Consider the following 17,836-nt stretch of genomic DNA (forward strand, 5'->3'; position numbering starts at 1 on the left):
CTTCTCTGTACAGTTGCTTGTTACAACTCTTTAAGACTTGACTGCACTTTGCTATTGCACTGTGTAGTCTGAAACAGCCAAAACCATGGAATGTTCTTACAGATGCATCTGAGATCTTCTCCTGTGGTAGCCAGTACTTTTTTTTTTTCCTTCTGAGAACACTTTGCCATTTGTCCCAAATGGGAACTGACTGTGTCCATTAGATTTAGCTTGTATGTGTGTCTAATCTCATCTTAAATCTCCATTCACAGAGATGCTGGCAGTGTGTTCCTTCCTGTTGAGGTTTCCCTTCATGTCTAGTCCCACAGTTTTTTGTAACTGTGGAATTCATAATGCATTGTAACTTTGATTACCTTATGAAGAAAAAATGTACATGTTCACCTCTATGGCAGGATAGATTGCTTTATATCTGCACGTTGTTAAGTGGTAAGGGGAATGATTGCTGGTTATGTTGTGTAGGGAAGAGTCAGGATTTGCTTTGTAGACTCCATTCAGAAGTGTCTTGTTGGAAGGTGAAAAAAATCCCAAAAGAACAGGGGAAAAGTTGTCTTCAAATTCTTGGTGTCTGAGTCTGTGAAAAAGAAGGATTTATGTAACTGAATGTGCTGCATTCTGCTCCTTGGTTTTCCCTCTGAGTTGCCAGCATGTTCTTGCAGGGCATTGCTGCTCTCACTTCCTGACAGCCCGCCTGGGCTTGGTGCCTGCTGAGGCTCTGCTTCAGTACATGAGCTGAGGAGCTGGGAACCACATTCACTACATTTGCCCTAATTTTTTAGCATATGATGATGATACTTGCTTTTCAGTCTTTCCTTGATGAAATGTCTGCTTCCAGGGTAGTCAGCAGCCTGCATGTGCAGATAAGCTGAATTGGGATTTGAACAGGGAAGCACTAAGCAGATATGCAGCTGGGTGTGTGACAGCACAAAGAACAGTCCCCTCCAAACATCACTGGCTGTGGCTTTCCTTACTTGCATTAGAGATTCCATTAAAAGTCTGGTTTTGAGTGATCTTATAAATTTTTCTAATATCTCTCTGCTGATAGAAAAGAGGACATAAGACATAGGGTTAATGTGTAATAGCAGTGGGCTGGTAGCTGAGCAGAAGTCTCCCAAGGGTAGGATTCATAATCCTCTTAAAGGAGAGGAGAATCAGAGGCTTTGGAAGGTCACCTTTTGCGGGGTGAGAAACAATCCCTGTGCAGAGCTCTATTGCCTCTATGATCAATTCCTCTCCCATTTTCATATTTCATCTCACAGCAGCAGAAAATAGATCTAGATTAATCCTGCAGGAGTCTTGACCCCTGTAAAACTCCCACTGCCTCAGGTTTGACTACCTGCCAGAAGACAGCTGTGTGTATATGGGTTGATAATCTTGTGTGACAGGGTTATGGAGTCTCTGTATAAAGATACTGGTCTGTTCCCCATGAGACACCTTGATCTAAAGGGGACGACCATGTGCTTCTGCTTTGTGCCCTGCACCTTCACCAGTTTTACCTTTGCCTTATTTTGTTGTATCTGTATTTTGCTTGTGTTGGAGAGTTGTGAGAAATGTGTCTAAATGCAGTCCTAAATGACAGCTTTACTTAATTTCCTTAATGTTTAAAAAACCCTGTAGTATTAAAGTGCAGTACTTTCAACATTAGTCACTGTCAGCAGCCGGAAATTTATTAACTTCTTGCTTGTGATTTATGATACTTTAGTGATGTCTTGTGGCAGAGATGTAGCATTTGCTCATAAACTTAGTGTTTTCTTTGACAGACCTACTTTTTTTGCAAAATTGTCCAAATACAATGAAAACTTGCTGCTTGTTCAAGCAGCAGCCACAACTTAATCTCTGAATTTTGGGGGAGTGAATTCTGCATGGCAGTGGCCCAGCCTGTTCTTTGAGTGTGCTGTCCTCCACATGGCAGCCAGATACCAAGTAAAAACTAAATTTTTTGCATCTCTATGGCAGAGCTGGGCCTTCCCAGAATCCCCAATTTGATGAATACAGTGTCCAGAGTTAGGTATCACAAACAGTGATGAGAGCTTGCTGCAGCAGATGTCGATCATGAGGAACTGGGTGTGAGGCTGAAGTCATGAAGTGTACCTTAGTGAAATTCTTCTGAGGAGACCCTACGATGTCCCTGCCATTGAGGAATTGCTGTGCACAGCCAAGGGTGACGTGTTTGCTCTCCAGCAGTTGAGGGGTGCATACACAGGCGCAGCTTCTTGGACCTGTGTTGGCAAAAGAGCCCTTTCATGGTGAGACAGGGGACAAATGACTCCTTCCAGCTTCGTGTCACCTTCGGCGTTGTTGCAACTCCATTGCTTCACAGGAGCTGCTGCAGTGGTTTCCTACACAGAGCCCTTTAGATGGATCAACTCTTCCTTCCTAAAAAGCTTCGTTGTGCAGAAGTGGTGAGCTTTCTGAAGTGACTTTCTTAATAGCTTAACCAAGGTAAAGAGAACCTTGGATGTAACCCAGGCAGCAGTTTCTAAGAATTCTTTGTTGTTCATGAATCGGTGTAGTTTGAATAATGTTGTTGTCACTGTTCCCCCTGGCTTTGCTCCCCAGTACTGCTTGTGCATGCTGCTGCTGTTTGTCATGCCCTATTTAATCACAACAGGCTGTTCCTCACTCTCCTCTATATATTTCAGCAGCTCTTTTGCTTTGAAAATAATGCTGGTATCAAATAAATTAAAGATTTATATTTTAGGAAATAGGGCATTTTAAATATTAATGGTGTGTTGTGGAAGATGAAAACATGAAGAATTAGATTGCAGATTTTTTAATGTACTGTTTAAATCTTTAGAACCAAAGTGGTTTTGTATAGCTATTAGGTAGTTACGTTGTGAAATTTTATCTATGTTGAGTAAGAGAGCAGCTTCACAGTTGCTTGAAGCTGGAGTTTTGCTGTGCCTCGGTTCCCACTTTCTCCCATCTTTTGATGCTGGGGAATTGTTGGGCAGATGTATTAGGGACCTGATCCAACTGAAAACCGAAGGCTTTTTTTTTTTTTATTTCATATATTGCTGTTTTGTTTTCCTACCAGATTGGGTATTTAATGTAGCTGTCTGCAGGGGCGCTGATGCTGGTGTAAAGATGGTGTCAGGAGAGGTGAAAAAGTCAAATGATGTTTCTGCTGTAAGTGACAACTCAGGTCTCTTTAAAGTCAGGGGGTGAGACTTCTTTGAGTGTGTGTTTACAGGGCAGCTGGAGCTGGCTCTGCTTCTCTTGTGCCTGCCCTTGCCCTGCTCAGTGATTGTCCCCTTTTACTTTCGTTGGGCACTGGCAGTAAACCAGTTCAGGAAGCCACATTGGCAAAAACAACTTTTCTTTTTTTCCGGGTTAACTTGTTTGCCAGGCTGGTTTCTGAGCAGGATCGGTGAGTGCCAGTGCTGACTCAGGAGAGAGGATGGGTTTGAAGAATGCTGACTTAAATTTACTTAAGCAGTCATGGAACTATAGCATGAGATACGTGTTAAGGAACAAAGAGTAAGGTTTGCCAATTAGCAATTTTTTCAGTTTCATTTCTTCATGGACTGATGTGATGTCATCTACAGAAAAGGCTGCTGAACAGCTTAGAGACTTATTTTTTTGTCTCCCAGAGCAAACACAACAGAAAATGTAGAAAGCTGGTTTCCTGAAGCTCTTGTTTCATTATCATGCCTCCTGTCTAATACTAGAAGTCAGATCTTTATGATTATTCAGTCTTTTGTGCCTTGTTTTCAGTGAGAAGGCCTTTCACAATGGTGTGTATCTGATGCAGGTGCCTGTTACCAGCTGGAAGCAGAGAACCAAGTGTTTCTCAGTAGGTTCCCAGGCAGCCATCAAAAAAGGTATTTTCAGTTGGTTTTGTTTCTAACAGTATTTGTGCTGGTAACTTGGGAAAACCTTCAGTCTGTTTGTCTCATAGTTGTTTCTAAAGTGTGCTAGCATGGCATCATTACTTAGTGCTTATTCTGGTTGTCCCTATTTCTGTTTGTATTTCCATTTTCAAATAAAAATTCAGCTGCAATTTGAAGAGTTGCCAAAACTGCAGATAGGTTCTGCTGTTCACTCTTTGAATGTCAGAGTCTTAAAATTAGTGGGAATCTGCACATTACATAGGCTTGTGTTTCTTGAATGGAAGATCACCACGATAGTTAGTGGTTATGCAATTTCTGGGAGAGTTTTGTTTCAGAACTTGGCCCAAAGCTGTTTGTTCGCATTGGTGACTTGGTTAGTCATGTTTTTACGTTTATTTCAGCACGCAGACTGCAAAAATGACATATAATTTTGGACAAGCAACAGCTCGAGGGAGCTCAGTAGCCATGCCTTAGCTGTAGGAAAGACATCAGTGTGACCTCATTTTGTCTCACTGAAGAGACCCTCTGTGGTTTCAGGCAGTGACAGTCAAGTCCCCTACATGTTCAGTTCGGTCAGTGATCCTGTTCTAAGGGAGCCATGAAACGAGGTGAGCTGGGAATGCAAACGTTGGCTTTAGGCACAAGGATAACCATCAGCAATTCAGGCACCTTGTGCTAATACAACTGTTTGTACAGCTGCACAATAGATTGGGGATCTGACCTGGGTTGAAAAGTAATCTTTAAAAAAAACAAAACAAAGTGCTGGTTTATTTTTAACTGTGATCAGTTCCCTAGTTTGATTCATGGTGAGGCTGCAAACAGTTGTATCAGTGCAGCAGAGTGGGAGGGTACTGTTAGTGCTGTTCCAGATGTCAAAGGATTGCTCGTGCAGCCACAGTCTGAAGAAATAACTGAGGGAGGCGTTAAGTGATTTGGCTGAATCAGTGCCAGAATGAATCTCAACATAATACCAGGTGCTTTTTTAAAGCCAGGCATTTGGATGTTTCTACAGAAGCTGGAAGGATCTTCTCCCATCTTTCCACCTGCTTTCCAGGTGTCTGTACTAGCTAGGAAGCTGAGGGACACAAGGCTGAGGTACACAACGATTTCTCCTTGTCCAGTCTGTGTGGAGGTGTGAGTGGGAGCTCAGGCTCCGGAGGTGTTTGCACATGTGGATGACGACAGCACCTTTCAACTCTGAGGCCAGCAGTTACTCTGTAGGAGATTAGGCCAAATTGTTTTGTTTGGCTCTGGTGTGATGCCTTTAAGGTCTTCTGGAGCATATTTAGCCAGGAGAAGATGAGGTGAGAACTTAGGAGGTGCCAGTTTTCTCTTCACCCCTGTTGTAACACAAGCCTGAGACCTGCTTGCCTGACTGCAGTGGATTCTCCTCAGTTTGGTGGGGCAGCTCCCCAGTGCTGAGCAGCCCTTCCCTGTGCCATCCATCTGGCTGAGCTCTGCCCACGCTCCCACAAAATCACACCTCCCTCTTCCTGCCAGCAGTGCTCACTGTGCAGTGCGTTTATCCTCTGCACAGCCATCACCAGCTCTGACTCATTCTCTTGCTGTCAGCAAGTGTGGTGCATTTACCTGCTCATCCATCCTGCCTTCTGATGCTGTTGAGACTGTAGAATTTGGTATCTGCAGCTGACATGAAAGTGCAGTTTCTGAATGGACTCCTCCTTATGGTGAACTCAGTATAGTCATTCCATCATCTTCCTGCTGGGGAGGCATTTGGGTGCTTACTTGGAAGACTGTGCAGGACTTTCTTTGGTTTGTGGCTGCCTTATTTAAGTCTCACTGTCAGGGAAGAGGCCAAGGTCTGTGACTAAAGAATAGGTATACTTCATTTTAGATGAAAATTTTAAACATAAAAATTTTTCAATGGGAATGTCATGAATCTTTTTCCTTTCTCCCTGTCTTGCTATGAATGCAAGGACAATTTTCTGCCTGTTGATGAGTTTCTGAGCCCCTGCACTAATGCAAAATTAAAAAAAGTCTTTTCTTGGTGGGTTAGGTTGATTCATTGTGGCTTTTGACTGTTGAGAGTATGTTCCTTTCTAGCTGTCTCTGACCATTGGATTAGAAAGCTGTGCTGAATAGCAGCTTTTGCACTGAAATAATTTAAAAATAACCTGTGGAGACTTCTTCCTCTTTGTAAATGATGTGAAGCCAGAAATTAGCTCACAGAAAGCTGAGCAATGAGGCCTCACAAGCACTGCGCTTCCCTAAGCCCTCCTCTAGAAAGCATGTGTCATAATCTCATCTCTCCCATGAAATGCAAAGCCGATATTGGATGACCCTGCTCTCTTAGGCACAGGATTGGAGAAAGGTCTTCTGGGCTGGTACTGATAAAGGCAACCTTTTGTTGTACATATTCTGTCAGGTCTTGCTGCTATGGAAACTCTCAGGCTTGGACTACAGCCAGTGCTTTGGAACAGAGAAGGAAGGTGCCCTTTTCTACCAAGGCAGTGTATTTGTGACAAGGTGCAGCAGGAGGATTCAGCAGCTCATCCCCCTCTTGCTCATCCTCCCCTCCTGATGGAGAGGAAAGAGTGGTGATGACCAGACCAGGGCTGGCCCTTTTGCAGTCTTTGCAGTGACACTGATAGCAGTCACAGGGACTGGCAGGTCCCCAGACAGCCTGTGCCCTCCTGCCAATGTGCTGCATTTCTCCAGTGAGGAAGGGGAAGCCTGGAAAAAAGAGCAGCAAGGGAATTCAATCATATCATCCCTGTTACGTGCAGTCCTCCACTGCTCCCCAGCCTGATCTTATCACAGTAGTGCCAGCTTGTCCAGCATCAGGCCAGACAGGAATACAAGCTGGAAGAGGCCATTTGAGCCCCAGCTTGGGTTACTCCCACCTACAGACAGCTGCATGGCAGGTGTTGACAAAATGCTGCAGAGTATCTGCTCCATATGTTGCTGAATGTGACAGACCTTCCCTGTTCGTGGCTGTGTGCTAAGAGTTGAATAAAAAAAACAAATAGGAAGAGAGAAATAAAGAGAGAGGGTACCAGTGTAGTGCACCAGTGTGAGAAAATGGGTATTGTCTGTTCCTGGCTCTGAATCCCTAACAAGGACTCGCAGTACCTCATCCCTCCTGGAAAACATGCCAAGCTCTATGTGTAGGTGACAGCAGAAGGGTCTTTGCCATTTTTGCTAATCTGGCCTCTAAGAAAAAAAAAAAGCCTTGTTTAACCCTAGTTTTAGTGAGTGGTTTCAGCATTCCAGCCAGAGTTAAAAGTACATGGCTCAGCCTTTCTTCAGAAAGAGCTGAATAGGCTTGGCTTCCGCTCCTTTCTTAGGAAAATAAGAGGGGAAAATTCTTGGTCTCGCAGGCTGCTGGCAGAAGTGCTGAAGCTTTGTGATCAGTGTGATAGAAATATGGCACAAATAGTCTGTCATGGTTTAACCTCAGCTAGCAACTCAGCCCCACAGAGCCACTCACTCATTCCCCTCCTGCTGGGATGAGGGAGAGAATTGGAAGGGTAAAAGTGACAAAACTCGTGGGTTGGGATAAAGACAGTTTAACAGGTGAAGTAAAAACTGCATGCACAAGCAAAAGAAAACAAGGAACTCATACCCCACCTCCCATGGGCAGGCAAGCGTTCAGCCATCCCCAGGAAAGCATCACAGTAACAGTGACTTGGAAAAACAAGAACCATCACTGTGAGCATCCCCCCTTCCTTTTTCTTTCCCCATCTCTGTATGCTAAGCTTGACACCATATGGTCTGGGATATCTCTGGGGCCAGTTGGGGTGTTGCTTCCCAGCTTCTTGCGCACTCACAGCCTCCTCACTGGTGGAGCAGTGTCAGAGCAGACAAAGCCTTTATTCAGTTAGCCCTGCTCACCAATAACAAAAACATCTCTATTATCAACATTGTTTTCAGCACAAATTCTAACCACAGCCCCATACAAGTTATAAGGAAGAAAATTAAGTCTTCCAGCTAAAACCAGCACAGTCTTCATTCAGTTCTTTAGGAGCCAGAAATGTAGGGTATGTCTAAGAACTGTACTATAAGCTTAATTTTATTTACATTTCTCTAGGTTCAGACAAGCTCTATCTTAAATAGATCAGGCTCTTTCCTTGTGAACACTTAGCAGTCAGTGCATATGTGCCCTGTTGAAGAGGAAGAAAGAGGATTGGTGAAAGAAGCTCAGCTCATAGCATAGGGTGGAGCATGCCTGGTAGTGACTATTGTCCTCTCCAAGCCCTTGTTCACTGCAGTTCCTCCCCAAGCCTCACTGTTGCCATTCTTCTCCTCAGCTGGCATTCTTGAGCAGCTTTTCCTAAGACTTCTGTTCCACTTTGGATGCATGTATATAGATTGTATTCTACTTCCTGGCCTCAATCTGATGAGCCACACTTGTCATGGTGAGAGCAGCCTGTTGAAAAAGGAGTATTTGGTAGCAGTTCAAGTGTTGGACAAGATGCATGAGAAGGCTCAGGGTTCAGAGCTGTGTGCTTAAGCAAGCTAGGAAATTTTGTAGCTTCCTGGATATCAGGAAGGCCAAATGTTTCTGGTTACATCCTAAGTGCTGCTGCAGGTTCCTGGAGAGTTGTGTTCTTTGCCGAGGTCCCAGGGCTCATCTCCATTTACTGCTGACTAGACAGACATATCTCAAACCTGTGGGGGTCAGCTTTTGTGCTGGGAAATTGATCTCATAGCACAGAGGGAAACACTATTTTTTAAACTTTCTTAGACTGGGTTTTCTTCTCATACCTCATCCAATCCGGCATGACTAGAAACAACCCTGCTTTTTAGCACAGATGCTTCTGCTTTTCTTTGCTAATGAGTCTAGTCACCAGGAACCAATTGACCAAATGCTGTAGTCCTCTTGTTTGCTGTACTGGTATTTTCTATTCTTGTGCTTTGCTCCTTGACTGCTCTGGGGTTGTTGAGGGGAAGTCCAGCTTGTGTCATCATGACGTGGAGGTCTGTATTTATCCCTTGCCTGTGGCCTGTCTCCAGAGTCATCAGTGGCCATCTGCCTTAGCAGGGCCTGGGGGCTGGAGTCAGAGGGGAGGCAGTGCTGGAAACACGGATGTGCAAGCTGCTGAGGGCAGTCAGTGTTCTTGCTGAGTGATACATCACCATTGGAAGCATTTGTTCTCCTTTTTATTTAGGGAAGTAGCTTTACCAGTGAGTCGTGAAGTGTTGCCAGTGTTCCCGTACAAGATGGCTTATAGGGAGTAAGGACATCAGCATCGTGGTGTGCTCAGCTGTAATTCTCACTCCCATAGCACTGCAGCTCCCTGCCTTCACCTCTCATGTGTGGTGACCTCCAAGGCTCTAATTTTTCTGTCTCCTTTAAGTTACATCCTCAGAGGAGACATTTCTGTTCTTGTTCTCTGACACTGTGAACTCGCAGGAGCATCTCCTTGAGTCTGATGCTGGTCTGGTAAGACACCTGTAGTCTTCAGCCAGTGTTCAGTGGTGTTTAAGAGGTCTCTGACTAGGTCTTCAAGAACACAGCACTGTTTCTATGAAGGGATATATTCCCTGCTGGATGGTGATGTTTGGTTTGGGGACAGGGTTTACCCCATTTAATGGATTAGGAAGAATAGAGTTATCTTGGGAGTCTTACTGAATTTTGTTTGGAAATATGTGATACTACAAGAAAACACATCTTATTGCCAGGAAGTGTTTGAACAGTGAGGTATGCAGATCCAACTTGGAACAGATATACTGACAAAGAGATGTCTAGACTTAAATATTGTAGAGCAGATTCTGTTCCAATGCACGAGTCTGTTACTGGGGAGGATAACAAAATATGGGGGTTGGTATGTCCATGTAGTCATGGATAACTCTGCTCCTGAACCCCACCCCTCACCTTTCCCAAATCCAGCTCAGTGGGCACTTTGTCTTGTTAAGGAGAGATTCTTCTGCTGGAAGGGAGTGCTAAACTGTCCCAGGTATTTTACTGCTGCTTGAGGTGTAGTGGTGGTGGAAGATACTAAAGGATCTGCTTAAATGAACTGGTCTCCCTGAAGATGTTTCTTGGACTGTGCACTGTGTTTTGCAGTTTAATTGGAAGGACTTTGAATTTTATAAGCCAGCTAAAATAGTTGAACTCATGCCTTTGTTTAACGGATGAAGGATGAGTAATACTTAGGATCAAATAGTTTTGCTTTATATTCGTTTGAAACTGCTGGGATTCTTCTGTCTTTGTTTGTGGATAGTGTCCATGTTTAGTAATAACCCTCTACTTTGAGTTAGTTTGATGAAAAACTCTAAGCTGTATCTGAGCTGTAAAGTGTCTCTTTCTTAAGCCCCATGGAAATCTTCCTCTTTACAAATGTTGCCTCTGAAATTCTTCTTGCCACAAAATATTTTCTCACATTCATTTGAACATGGGATAATACTGCCTGTATCACTGTTCCTCTGGAGTGTGTGGATGCATGTGTGGAGCGGGTGTCTCTAGCTTCGGACCCTGTCCCCACATGATGCCCAGCTCCTTCTCTTGTGTCACAGCCCCAGAATGGTTTTATTGCTCCCAGGGAGCCTGCACACCCACAACTTGTTGTGGGGTTTCTTGGGGGTGTTGGGGTACTTGACAGTGAGCCCAGGATGCTTGGTGGCCACAGCCATTTCCCAGCAGCCCTTGGATTACTGCAGTCCTGAGCATCATCTGCGTGTATCCCGAGTGTGACAACAACTGTCACACAGATGAATCTTGTATTTCTCCTGTCCTCTGAAGTTTAAACTACAGAAAGGTGTGAAGTTATGTTTGTCCTCTGTATTGTTTGGAATAGTTGAAAGCTCTGCTTTAGTCATTGGCAAAATAAATTGAATCCAAGACAGAGCTAAATCAGGAAGGGGAGACTAGTCTGTGAAACATTTGTCTGGAATCTGTGAAGTGCTGACCTCTTGCAGATGGTGATACCTCGCTTGTTCTTGGATATTAACTGTGTTAAACCCAACTAAAACATCTGAATGTCTGCTGCTGAAATTTCTTCTTGTTGATAAAGCAAATAAGAGGGAGGAGAGAAATCCCCAGCATGTTTTTGTTTGTGATCCAGTTTAAGCTCTAAGTGAGTTTGGGAGACAGACTTTGCTAGAAGTTGCTACAGAGAGGGACCATTTTTTCCCTCCTATTTCCTGGCCCCTGCCTTAAAAGTCAGCTAAATAGTCTCATTATTCCCCTTGAGCTGAATGTGGTGGTGTGGTCATGTAACCACAAAAGGAAATGTTTTCCATGGGATCAGTGAGATGATTCAACTCAAATATACGTACACTCATACTATCCAAAAACCCAGCGCAAGGAGGCGAGCAGGAACAAGCAGACAAGGAGAGAGAAGCATCTTCCTGTTGTGGGGAATTTGGGTTAGATTGGGTTAAACATGTTATGAAGTATCACCCTTCCTTCTGAATCTCTTGAGCTTCATCTCTGACATGGCTGAATTGGAGTGAGGAGGATGAGCTCGTGTTTATCCAGAATTCCCCTGGCCTGGAAGTGTTGTGTAGCCGCAGAGACATCCCGTGGCCGGATGAGGAACAGCCTCTGCCATGGCCCTTGTTCAGGCCTCCAGGATCCCTCAGTTCTTAAATTACTGCCCTTGGCTGTTGCCATGCGAAGAAACTGGAAATTGGATGCATTTGGAAACTGTATTCATCACTTGGTTCTTGTACCAACATTTGGATAACTCATCGTTGTGAGGAAATCCTGTGACATTTTCCCCAGCAGCCTCAGGGGCAGCTGTGATCTAAGCTGGAAAGGGCAAGTCATCTGGAGAGAATTTGGGCAGCTTTACTTTTTGATTGTCCTGTGGCTGTACTGGGCACTCTGCAAACATTAAAAGAGCATCTGCTTCTCTAAAGCACTTGTAATCTCATTTGGATTTACTGGTGTATCTTGTTTACCTCTAGAGATCAGGGCCTTGTTGTGCATATAGGTGCTGTGAAAGCATTAGAAAATTGTCCTGAAAGGCTGAGACTAATAAAGGAGAGAATCTGAGCAGAATCCATTCAGTTCCAGCACACACACAGTGACAGAATGACTGTCTTACTCTGTGTCTTTCATGTCAGTGTCTGAAGAGAAGTGAACACTAAAGGAGAAAACTGTGTGACAGTAGCAGGTGAACAGGAATTATTTAGTCATCTAGATGTTTAAAATGCAGAGGCACAAGGAAGGGAATTCAGATTCTGGAAATGTTTGTACTGCCTGTGTCAGTCACCATTACCGATAGGCAGATGTGGGATATAGCTCACAGTCTGCTCCATTGCTTTACTAATAAAATAAAACAGGAAAGGAAATAATATTTTCCTAAAGATGGGAGGCTCAAAATAGCCTTATCTCCTCCTTTATCTGTCTACTGTCAATCCTATTGGAGCAGCTCTGGACAGGACTCTCTCTGAATTAGTGTGTGTTTACCTGTAGGATTTAAGAGGTGGTGAGGAGCATGCTGGAACAAGCAGGATGTAAACAGAAAACACAAGAGGATATGGATATAAATAAATACCTTAAACTTTTCCAAGCAAACAAGGAATGAGTGAACTTTACTAACAGGAATCTCTCTTGCTTTTTCAGATCCCTGCAAGGAAGCAAATTGACAGGATTTCCCCCCTGTGGCTGCCTGACCGCTGCTGAGCTACCCCTCCCAGCCCATGTGGCTCTCCCCATGCTCCAAGAGTGCAAGGGGTGCCCAACGCAATGTGTGTTTGTCAAACCATGGAAGTGGGCAAGTATGGCAAGAATGCCACTCGATCCGGAGACCGGGGGGTCCTGCTGGAGCCTTTCATTCACCAGGTGGGCGGCCACAGCAGCATGATGCGCTACGACGACCACACCGTCTGCAAGCCCCTCATCACCCGGGAGCAGCGCTTCTATGAGTCCCTGCCCCCAGAAATGAAGGAGTTCACACCTGAGTACAAAGGTGAGGCCCCTTGGCATTCCAGAATGCAGCCTCCAAGAACCTGTCCTTTCATTTTCCTGCAGCTGCTGCTGTCTTGCTGTCCTTTGCTGTCATTTTGCTTTTTTAAAACTCCCTTTTGTGGGCTGGAAATTTGATAGCAGCACTTGGAAAGGAGGAAGTTTTGGTTTTTTTGTAGGCACACAGAATTGAATGTGCTCTTCTTTCTAGACAGAGAATATGTAGTGTGACAGTTGTAGTCCAAAGTTTAAGGTTATGGGTGTGTAATTGAAGCAGTTTTATTACCAAGTTATTGTCAATTACAGCCTTGACCTTGAGCTAATGAAGCCAGATCACAGACTGAGCATTTGCACATTCCAGTTCCATAATTTATTGCTTCCACATCCCATCTCTTTTATGGATCTGTAGCAGCAAGCTGCTGAAGCAGGAAGTATGGCTTTCCCAGTGCTGAGGTGCAACCTTGTCCCCAGCTGGTTTGAAGGAGTGGAATTTTCCAGTGCATGTGTCATTGTGGGAGGTTGGCAGCTCAGCTGTGCCTTGGAGAAGCTTGATAGGCTTCCAGCCTTGTGTGTTTGTGTTCAGGATGGTGGTGTGGTCAGGTAGCCTTCTGGGGGGGTACAGTATTCCTGTTCCCCCTGCTGCTTTGTCTCCGTGTGGCACTGGGAGGACGGTGTTTTACAGACAGCTGGGACCACCATCTGTTCAGTCTTACCTTTGCAGCTGGCTGCAGCCTGGCTGTCTCAAAGCAGTGTCAGCTTCCGTCCTGGTGTCTGCACACAGGTCATGAGCAAGGGGTGCAGTCTGCAACAGATGGGTCCTCTCTTACCCTTCAGCCATTCTGGGGCCACACAGTGCTCTAGTGTCCCATCAGAAATCCCACTGAAGCCTGGGTAGTTCCTAGAGTGCATATGATGTAAGTTTTTCCTGGGAAGGTGTTTAAAACTGATGAAGCTGATAGTTCAGATGGACTCTTGTCTTCTTGAGGTCAGGTGCTTTCTTGGATCCTAATGGCATGGGGATGTGCACGTGCATCCCAATGTGGGATTTCATACTGTGCAGGATAGTCCTAAAAACCTTTCATACTGATCTGGGGGAGAGGAACACTGGGAATGATATTTTCTGTCTGAGCACTCAGATGTTACTGTAACATCACACAGAGATATCTCGAGCACATCCAGGCAGCACTTGGAGCAGCATTTATGTAGTGACATTCTGGAGTCCTGAGCTGCTCTGGAGCTGTGTTTGAGCCACCTGAACCTTGTTAACATTGTCTTGTGCAGATAAGAGAAAGGAAGGATGGGAACAGAATGGTTCTGCATCAGCTGGGCAGTGCCAGGTTTCCTCAAGTTTGTGATGATGGATCATTTGATTCAGTGCATCTGTCATTTGAAACTCCTGGCAGCTATTCAATACTAGTGACAAGCTAATGAAACATTTTGTTATTGCACATCAGGAGATGTGGTTGATGGCCTCATTTTCAGGGCTGGGGCAGTCCCAGAAATGAAGATGTCAGCCCTAACTGGAACTGTCAGCGGTCTTGCTCTGTGGCTGGCCAGATATATTTTGAGTCTGTGCTGCAGAAGATCTGTAACTGCCCTTGGACTTTGGTCCAAGGAGCCTTCAGAAGGTAAAACTGGACAGGACACATGGTCCTGATTGCCGGCACTTGGCAGAGGTAGTTACGCTTCCAGGGTGCCCTGTGTTTATTGCTAGGAAGCCCTGGGCCCTTGCAGGTCCCTTTTTTGTGAGACTGGCTGGCTTGTGATAAGAGTGGCAGGTGTCACCTCAGCCTTAGGGCTCTGTACTTCATCACTCTGATGCTGGAAAGCTCCTTTAGCAGAGAAAGCACAGTCCTGCTTGGCCAGTGATGTCCCTGACAACAGCAGGATCATAGGTACTTATCCAAACAAACCAGATATTATTTCACATGCTTTGCTCCCCTCAGCATCTTGGCAGACTGTACTTGACTCTCTCCAGTTTGACGACATTTGCTGCAAGACTGAAGGAAGGAAGTAAATCACACCCTCAGCCTACCAGCTGCACTTTTGTCCTTATTTCCTGTGGTGGCAGAGCTTCCCCCTCTTTCAGTGCTCTGGGTTTGCTTTGCTTCTCTGTGAGCTACATTTTTCACTCTCCTGAAGAACATTTGGTTGATAATGGTTGTGTATTCCCTCTGGGAGAATTGACGTGTTACTTCTCCCTGGCAGGTGTGGTGTCTGTCTGTTTTGAGGGAGACAGTGATGGCTACATTAACCTGGTGGCCTATCCCTATGTGGAGAATGAGGCTCTGGAGCAGGATGATCTGCCAGAGAGGGACCAGCCACGGCGCAAGCACTCGCGCCGGAGCCTTCACAGGTCAAGCAGCGGCACTGAGCACAAGGAGGAGAAGCCTGGCCTGGCCAGTGACAGCACTGAAAGGTAAAACTTGGAGGACCCAGTGACAACACCAATAATTGGAGATCTCTCTTCCTTACTCCTTTGGTTGAGGATGTTTTACAGTTCCTTAAGGTGGCCAGGCTGTTGTGCATCTGCTAGCCCATCACATTTTGGCGCTACGAACTATGTCAGGATTTTTGTTGGGTTCAGTTCATCCACATGAAATGCTTCTGACACAAGAGAACTGTTGGCAGTGGAACCAAAGCCCACAGAGCAGAGTTTTTCTCTTCAGTCCGTCTGGTGGGCCAGGATTTTCTTCCAGGGTATTTTGAATATGGGTTCTCTACCTCCTCACCCCAGCCAGAGCTTCCAGAGGAACAAGTGTTCCTGTTTGCTCTATTAGCAGAGATATTAAACAGACCAGATCCTGGAGCATGGGTCCACAGCCCAGGGTATTGGTGAGGATTTGCTTTTAAGAAGATTGGCATTATGTGCTGCAGGAGAAGGATCGGGAGATGATTGTGTGCCAGGGGAGGATGTGACAGTTGTCAGTGTGTGAAGAACTGATGGATTCTAACAGGCAGGTTTGTTCTGTCTTTACACCAGCAGCATCCAGGAAACGAAGAGTCCCAGGATGGACTTGCACATCCACTCAGATGTTCCATTTCAGATGTTGGATGGGAACAGTGGCCTGAGCTCTGAGAAGATCAGCTATAACCCCTGGAGCCTGCGCTGCCACAAGCAGCAGCTGAGCCGCATGCGGTCTGAGTCCAAGGACCGGAAGCTGTACAGTATCCTTTGGGGAGCACAGCTGGGTGTGTCAGGCTGCTGCTGCCCTGGCCATACCCCTTTGTGCCTCAGGAAGCCAGGCCTGCATTTCCCTTGGCATTTCTGTCCTTCCCACAGCCACACTTGAGTTACATGTTCTTTTTTGCTGTTCCTTCCTGCTTCCCATCCTGTGACACTAATGAATCAGAGAATGGGTTTGGGTTGGAAGGGACCCTAAAGATAATCTCATCCCACCTCCAGGCAGTCTGACTGACTTCTTCATATGGTTGAAGGTGGGTTTTCTGTGCCTTCACAAATGACTCCTGCTTTTGCTGAACTTGCCAGCTTGTGAGGTTATTTTGTTTCACCTGGTTTGTGTTTTCCTCACATAGAAACAAACTTACTTTCAATAGCTGTATTCCTCATCATTTTAACTGCGTGGGCTTCCTTCTCCAATTCTCAAGTGTGTGCTTGGAGACTTCGGCTTTTATTTCTAAATAACTTGCATCACTTGCAGAGAAGTCTTTCTCTTTGGCTGCCTTCTCCTTTTTAAGCACACTTCCTTATTTTTATGAAGTTCCTCTTTCTAAACCAAACACAGTTTTTCTCTTGCACGTTTAATCCATCTCTGCTCTGGTTGCCATTTCAGTGTTTACATGTTGATCTGTGTCCTGTGGGACTCTTTAGGGCAAACTTCTGGGGTGTTGTTTTCTGATTTTTGGAACAAGTTGCTGTACAGAGTGCCTGGGGTGTGTTCTCAGTGCTGTGCCCTAGTGCAAGGGGTTGCCCATTGTGTGCTGGTGACAGAGAGCTCCTGTTACTGTTCTGTTTCCTGGCTTTGTCACCTCCCCTGTGTGTTGGGCATTGCTGCTGTTCTGGACAGGCCAACCCTGCCATTACTTGACCCTTGAGTTTTCAGTCTGGGCTTTGTATTGTTTATCCATATGGTCAAATGACTAATTTGATTAGACTTTAGGCTCTCTCCTAATGTATCAGCAATTCCTACTGGCACACTATGTCCTTCCTGACACCAGTGTTTTGCTTTTCAGTTTCCTCTCAATATCCAGTAAAACTGCATGTGACCTTCCTGCTGTTGGCCATTCTACTTTCTAGGCTGTTTCCTTCTACCAGCTGTCAAAGCCTGGGTCCACTGTTTGGGTTTTGTTCTTTTCTTCAACTCACCAAGCAGTTTGCCTTGTCTGTTCTTTGGTTCCTATTTGTTTGTTGCCCAGCCCTATCTCCTGCTGGCCCAAGTCCCTGTCTGTGGTGGCCCTGGGGTGTCTCTAGTGGGGGAGGTCTCCTTGACACATATCCCAGAGTTCCTGTTGCTGGAGAATGTGGTGCATCACTTCAAGCTTCCCTGCGTGCTTGATCTGAAGATGGGGACCAGGCAGCACGGAGATGATGCCTCTGAGGAGAAGGCTGCTCGGCAGATGAAGAAGTGTGAACAGAGCACTTCTGCCACCTTGGGTGTGCGTGTGTGTGGGATGCAGGTAGGGATCCCCCAGGCTGTAGATGCTGCACCTTCCATTTCACAGCTCCATTAAGCCTCCCAGTTAGTGTTTCCTGCTGAGCACTGAATTTGAACCTCCCACTGCAGGTAGGTACACCAGCGTTCATGCTATTTTTGTCTTAGTTTCTAAGCCTGAAACAAAGGAACCTGCTTCTCCTGAGATGGCCTGCTTTGTCCAGAGCTCTTTTGTTCACAAACAATTAGGGGATTTTCTAATAAAATTATTTTTGTGGCTTAGTGTTCAGCCAGAATCACAGTGCCTAGGGATGGGGGTGTCTGACATTTCCTTCTATACTGCACTGATTGTTGAAACGTTGCTCTGCTGTGCCTGGGCCCTGTGCACAAGGCTTTGCTGCTGGTGCTGCTGTGCAGTAATTGCTCCTTTCGCCACCTGCCAATTGAACCAGATCTTATAAGCCCAGTCTCTGCCTACAGACTCTGAAGCAATGAGGGCTCTTCGTTAATCACTT

At 45.5% G+C, this 17,836-nt stretch overlaps 1 protein-coding gene across 24 annotated transcripts in view; it reads left to right on the forward strand.

Moving 5' to 3' along the window:
• IP6K1 (inositol hexakisphosphate kinase 1) overlaps positions 1-17,836 on the forward strand; it is a 36,471-nt gene that overhangs the window by 15,772 nt on the left and 2,863 nt on the right. For 9 of the 24 annotated variants that reach the window (XM_086845151.1, XM_086845148.1, XM_086845159.1 and 6 more), the window contains 4 exons: positions 12,367-12,712; positions 14,917-15,127; positions 15,692-15,876; positions 17,171-17,346. In XM_086845151.1, the coding sequence (XP_086701277.1) occupies positions 12,490-12,712; positions 14,917-15,127; positions 15,692-15,876; positions 17,171-17,346 (795 nt within the window). In that variant the 5' untranslated portion in view covers positions 12,367-12,489. Of the gene's footprint in view, positions 1-3,751; positions 3,822-12,366; positions 12,713-14,916; positions 15,128-15,691; positions 15,877-17,170; positions 17,347-17,836 lie in introns of all 24 variants that reach the window. The other 15 variants (XM_086845164.1, XM_086845160.1, XM_086845168.1 and 12 more) reach the window with 3 other exon arrangements.

The sequence above is a fragment of the Cyanistes caeruleus genome, chromosome 11 (genome assembly GCF_971803275.1).
Source record: "Cyanistes caeruleus chromosome 11, bCyaCae1.hap1.1, whole genome shotgun sequence".
In the NCBI taxonomy this organism is placed as follows: domain Eukaryota; kingdom Metazoa; phylum Chordata; class Aves; order Passeriformes; family Paridae; genus Cyanistes; species Cyanistes caeruleus.